The sequence below is a fragment of the Triticum dicoccoides genome, chromosome 6A (genome assembly GCF_002162155.2).
Source record: "Triticum dicoccoides isolate Atlit2015 ecotype Zavitan chromosome 6A, WEW_v2.0, whole genome shotgun sequence".
Classification (NCBI taxonomy): Eukaryota; Viridiplantae; Streptophyta; class Magnoliopsida; order Poales; family Poaceae; genus Triticum; species Triticum dicoccoides.
In genome coordinates, this window is record NC_041390.1 from 188,010,591 (window position 1) to 188,016,636 (window position 6,046).

The following is a 6,046-nucleotide window of genomic DNA, read 5'->3' on the forward strand; positions in this document are numbered from 1 at the left end:
GGGTTGTATCACCCAGTTGCATTTCTAGAGAATTTATATTTATGCTCTTGACTCTAAAAAGCAACTAAGAAAATAATTTAATTTGGTAGTCTCCTATTTAAACCCCCCTCTCTCTAGTGGACATTATCTACATCTTTGATCCTTCAATTACATCTCCAAATTCAACCATTTACGTGGGGACATTTATTTTGGGTGTTGGTGGTCCGTAAAGATCTCTAACTCGATTACCCCAAACCTCTATCGGCAGACTGAAAATTCCAAATTCCAGATAGAAATCTGGTCAAAATTAGAGCAACACATAGCTTTCGTCATATTAACGCAAACCTCGTTTAGAAAAGGAAACATTTCACTAAAAGCCTCGTCTCTACACTTCAATAGTAGGTATATGTGCAGCAAACTAGAGTAGAAGAGTGTTTTGGTTTAACATGCCTAAAAAGGCATAAGGTTGACACACAAGAGTGGCTCCAAATGATTTCTGCAAAGACCAAAAGGAACACTGCTGCCAGTATATTCATGTAGCTTTTATGTGACACATGGAATTTACAGTATTTATCTCTTTGTTCACGTGTATTCTGCAAGGACTATAATGCAGAGGGTTTCAGTAAGGGACAGGGATACGAACTGAAGGTGGACCAGATCTCATGTCCTCAAGAACAAGGTTGAAAAGTGTTTGAGCAATTGGGCCTTCTTTACCTGTGAAGGAACATGGAAAGCAATCGGCATTTGGTAGATGTTGGAGTTTGCAATAAACCATGAACTGTTTTAAAGAAACTTGACATAATTAAAACTAGCTAACTAAATTTTAAGAAAGAATTCTTCTTACCGGAGCCAATCATCTGATCATCCCACTGAACAACAGGTTTGACAAGAATTCCACTTCCAATGAGCATCATCTCGTCGGCCTCCTTCCCTTCCTGGACACTCACATTCCTTAAAGATATCCCACTGAGCATTCCATTCTCCACTAGCTGCTCGGCAAGGGCCAGAACCCGTTTTGCCGTGCACCCACTCAGGATCTTGTCGAAGCGGGGCATGAGAAGCTCCTTGTTCGGTGTCACAAAGCCAACATTCATGTTTGAACCCTCAGCGACGAAACCCTCATCATCCAACCAGATGCCGGTAAACCCACCATTTTCCTCACCTTCCACCTTGGTGAGTGCATTCGGCAGGTAGTTTACATTTTTCATGACCGCAAATTGTTGAGACTTTACCGGTATGGATGATGTGATCACTTTGCAGCCAGATGGTTCTGGCAAAGATGGACTTTCAATGACGACAGCGTAGAGAGCTGGGTTTCTACAGCCAGATGAAGATAACTGGAAGTCTCCAGGTCCAACAGACAACCAGTACCTGAGTGATCCTTGAGAACATTTTGATGCGCACACAGTTTGAATAAGTACGCTTCGAATTGTTGAACGGTCAAATGGCAATGGGATTTTGGCCATCTGGGCAGAATTCAGGAAGCGGTCGATATGCTGTTCTAACTCATAAAGGTGACTGCCAGTAATATGGAAAGAAAAAAAAAGTTAAGTAATTGATACTGATGAAGTTTGGACCATTACTTAAAAAGAAATTGAGCAAGAAGAATAACCCCTTGTTCACTTGCCAAATTCACACACAACTGCACACACGCATGCAAGAATGAATGCATGTGCGTCGACAAGAAGAAACTTACAAACTTTAATATATATACTAAGAGTAAATGACGGGTTAAGCAGAAAAAAGATAGACATCTTAGAAATTCATGCTAGTTGATAGAAGCAGATTTCTTACCCATCCATAATAGCAGCAGTATCAAAAACACCATGTCCTCTATGGACCATGTGATCATCAATCGGTATCACCATTGCTGAGGGATCTGTGGTAATTCCACCAAAAATACTAGAGTACATGGCCACGTAATTTTGACTTCTAGCACCAGATGCTTGGAACGCATCAAGCCTTTCTGCAATCTATAGGAAATAAAGTTCGGTTTTACTTAAGTTTGTGTTGTGGCACCACATTTCGAGAGAAGATCCTACTTTCATCAATTGCTTCATCAACACATCTTAGACAAATATTGCACTGATAGGAATTACAAAAATCTAATGCAGTTTAGATGCATAATTCATGTTTCCCGTTTTTTCTATATAATCTGATAAAGAAGATGGAACTTAAGAAATGCTCCAAGGCAGTCTCTACTTTCATGTAAGTACTAGGGTATGCCTTGAAGGAAAACGTCTGACTGGAAACTTGCCAAATTGAACCCAATGGCAATCCCCAAATGTCTTTCTATAACTCTGCAGATTGTTTACTAATCAAGAAAGCTAAGTGAAGATGAAACAGTGCTTTGAGGTTGCCAAATATACTGTGGTTGCAACAAACAGCTCTGAAGAACTTCAATGCAGAATAGTGTCCATCTAGCGCATGCTAACAGTGTAATGTATAGTGCAGACAATTGTGCGCTAACCAAAACATTAACTACAACGAGTGCAAGAGTAATGAGAACAAGTAGGACAGTTTGTTTCGAAAAGATAAAAGCATCAAACTTCCATGTTTTGCAAATGCCAGCAAAAGATTCCAATTAAACTATAGCAGACAAGACAAGAGACAAAGAAGTCCACCTCAGAGAAAGACAAGAGAGGGACATCAATTGGATTGACAATGGTGCCGGCCGGTGCTGCAGAACAAAATAGCTGTTTAGTTTAATATTATTGCTAAAGGGACTGCTAAGAGTAGTGTTGGTCTTGGTACACACAACGGATTTCATGTATGTGAGAGCAGAGAGCTGAGAATTATGATATTTCCAAAAGTATCTGAATACAACCAGAGATACCTAAAAGGTATCAAAGGGCGAAACACGACCATTTGTGCTCAACTCAGCTGGTGTTAAATATATGCAGTTATTTCAAGCCCAACGAAATCAAGATGTAAGGAGTAGGAAATTATGCTAATTTGTAGAAATACAGTTTTTTGGGGGGAAATTGTAGAAATACAGTTAATTACAGATTCCCATGTTTGACTAGAGGAACTGGCCTCACATTGCATCAGCCTATCGTGAAGGATCATCATGAAACAGAGTCACCAAAACAAACAACACATATCCTGATCAGCATGAGCTCACGATACAGCAACGCTACACATAAACGCAACCATAATATCTTCGCAGACTTAAACTAGTTCATCTTACCAGGACAAACTTACATTACACATATATTGTCACTTAAAATAGTCACATTATTTTAGAAAGGTAAGCCCAATTCACATCAATGATCCATTACACATGAAAAAGAGTTCCAATTCAGCAACCTTTATCAATCCGAACAATATATGTCAACTCGTATACAAGGGAAACAGACTCAAAATCCAGGGCACTTCAAGCAAACTTGGAACGGAACTAATGTTCGTAAATTATAACCGATGAAACGCTCTTTAAGTTCGGGCGAACAAAATGCATGACTGAACAAATTCACTGGACCATGGTAATTGGGAAAGCAGGGCTAGAAAAATGTTTAGTCCTTCTCTGGCACTAACGAAAGCTACGAGAGGGCATCCGCACAAAGCCGATCACCACGGAGCTGGGCACCCCCCGACTGTAACGATGCAGGAAGAACGAAAGGACAGAAGCGAGAAACTGCACGCTACAAACCTGCCCGATCGGAGCTCGCGGCGGCTCTAGCCACCGCCGCCCCCCACGAAGGAAGCCCTGCCGGCGCGACGGCTCGGCCCGATGACGGCGCGATTTTCTTCAAAGCGAGGAACGGCTGATGTGATGGGGAGACGCGGTGGCCGGCGGCAGCAGGCGGGGCGGAGAGGTGGGCCATCGGAGGAGAACTGGCAGAGGTGTAAGTGGAATCGTAGGCTATCAGCGACTCGGCACTTCGTCAGAGTCCATTCTGTTTTGGCGAGTACTGGGCGCCGGTGCGCCGGCCCAATAGTTGGGCCGGGCTTGCCCCAGCCACCCGATTGAATTACGCACAGCCGTCTGATTTCGTCTCTCACATCGGTTTTTTTTCCCTCGTCTTTATACTGGTCAACGGCAGTGCCTTCGGAAGCGCATCGTCCCCGCCGCAGCTGGTCGCAGCCTCGCAGGAACAGAAGCTGCCGTTCATGGCGCGCTCGGTCGCGACGGCCAGGCCGCACGTCGTCTCCGAGGACGATGCTCGGCGAAGAACCTCTCCCCGCTCTCAATTTAGGTTGCAGATCTGTCATTGATTCAGTTGCTACTTCCCCGTTGACCGGATGAAATTTCCGTTGTTGATGGTCCATGGTTGCAGCGCTCCGGTTTGCCACCCGCTGCCCCCGTTTTCGCCGCTCGCCTCATGAGTTTCCAGGAACGACGACCACCAGTCGCACCATCGAAGGAACGTAGCAAAATATCTCGCTAGTTGTAGCAAAAAGCGACCACGGTTCCAGCAAAAACATCATCGCTGCCGTCGGCAGTCACAGCTCCGCTATGAATTGATGTAGCAAAAACCCCGCCGGTCATAGCAAGCAGTGATAACGGTTGCAGCAAAATCAGCGGCGCCGCCGTCACGAGTTGCACCACCGCGCAGCTTCCGTCGCCGCCGCTCGCCATCATCAGTTCGCCGTTCCTCGGTTGAAACTTTTCAAAAGACCCGTAGCAGCTATCTCGCGGCCGGTTGTAGCTTTTCAGTTTGTGCGATGGCCGCCCACAACTTTTGTCTCTGTTTGAAGCTTTATTAGAAGCCGGTAGTAGCTTCCTTACACGACAGTTGTAGCATTTTTGGATACTGTTTGCAGCTCCTACTGCACCATTTGTATCCTCCGCTCTTTCTCTCGTTCCAGCAAAAAAAGGGTCAGTCGTAGCATTTTGTATCACTGGTTGCAGCTCCGTTGATTGCTGGTCGCAGCTCCACCGCCGTCGGTTTGGTGGTTCCAGCAAAAAAGAAGCCGTTCGTAGCATTTTGTACAGCTGGTTCCAGCTCCGATGACTGCCGGTTGAAGCTCGTCTGCAGGAAGGTGAGGGTGCGCAGGGGACTATGGTTGTAGCAAAAACTTCACCGGTAGTAGCAAAATCGAACTATGGTTGCAGCAAATCATCATCGCCGACGTCGCGAGGTCATAGCTCTGCCTTGATGGAGGTAGCAAAAAACTTCGTCGGTAGTACCAAAAAACAACTACGGTTACAGCAAAACTTATCATCGTCGGTGCCCCACGACCATACTCTGTTTGTATCAAAAATAAAGCCGGTTGTAGCAAACAACGGAGCCGGTTGCAGCTTTTCGGCGTCGTCTATGGCTTCCGTCGTGTATGGTTGAAGCTTTTTTTGCCGCTGGTTGAAGCTTTTCTGTAGCCGGTTGCAACAAAATTAAATGCCAGTTCCAGCTCGCGCTCCGCCCGGTTCCAGCAAAACAGTGATGGTTCCCAGCTCCGGCGATGGCCGGTTGCAGCAGAAAAGGAGGCTGCTTCCAGCTCCCAATCCAGCCGCTTCCAGCAAAAAAAACTGAGCAGAATAGCGTGCTCCCTGAGAAGGAGATGGAGGTGTGGAGGAGGAACAGGGAGAGGGGAGGGGGAGGCTTGCGGCGGTGGATCTCATCGGGGGCACGTGCATGGCGGAGTGTGCCGCGGGCGCAGCCGGAGACATGTGTGCTGGTGGGTGCGGGCGGGAGTTGATGCCTGTGATGCGGGTGCCCCGGCATCCTCGTTACAGGGAAGAAGAAGATAAGGAAAAGAACGATTGAAAACAGTTCTCTTGTTCGCCTTGTTTTTTTAAAGGGTGCTGCTACCATCGCCAGTCACACAATCGATACGATCGCAGGACCCGCGCGCATCCGGCGGATCTGGGAACGTTTCCCTTCTATTTTATGCACAAGTTGGGGGCCGTTGGAACCTGGGACCTGGGTGGTCGCACCTCATATGATTATTTGGATTATTCAATTCACATGACTATGCAATTATAAGAGATGCTACTAAGTCGAAAAAGATGATGGACGAGCCGGAGATTATGCTGCCATCTATATTGGATAAATACCTTCGCAGTCATCTGCTCCAACAACATACACACCGCCTTGAATAGCGGTTGGTACTCCGCTCGTTGTAGCGT

The 6,046-nt window shown here is 46.1% G+C and overlaps 1 protein-coding gene across 1 annotated transcript; it reads right to left on the reverse strand.

Annotated features, from left to right (window-relative positions):
• Nucleotides 1-398: 398 nt before the first annotated feature.
• On the reverse strand, nucleotides 399-3,860 carry LOC119316537 (D-amino-acid transaminase, chloroplastic-like). Its single transcript, XM_037590861.1, has 5 exons — nucleotides 3,629-3,860; nucleotides 2,604-2,659; nucleotides 1,774-1,952; nucleotides 824-1,497; nucleotides 399-693 (listed from the first exon to the last, which is right to left on the reverse strand). The coding sequence occupies exons 1-5, from the start codon at nucleotides 3,801-3,803 to the stop codon at nucleotides 599-601; spliced, it is 1,179 nt and encodes a 392-aa protein (XP_037446758.1). The 5' UTR covers nucleotides 3,804-3,860; the 3' UTR covers nucleotides 399-598.
• Between the last annotated feature and the right edge of the window lie 2,186 nt (nucleotides 3,861-6,046).

Excerpts from the sequence above, each read along its gene's own strand:
- LOC119316537 (XM_037590861.1), bottom strand. The coding sequence starts at position 3,803 with ATGGCCCACCTCTCCGCCCCGCCTGCTGCCGCCGGCCACCGCGTCTCC. Across the intron at positions 2,660-3,628 it reads CGCGAGCTCCGATCGGGCAG|CACCGGCCGGCACCATTGTC; the intron begins GTTTGTAGCGTG and ends TTTGTTCTGCAG. Across the intron at positions 1,953-2,603 it reads CTCTCTTGTCTTTCTCTGAG|ATTGCAGAAAGGCTTGATGC; the intron begins GTGGACTTCTTT and ends TATTTCCTATAG.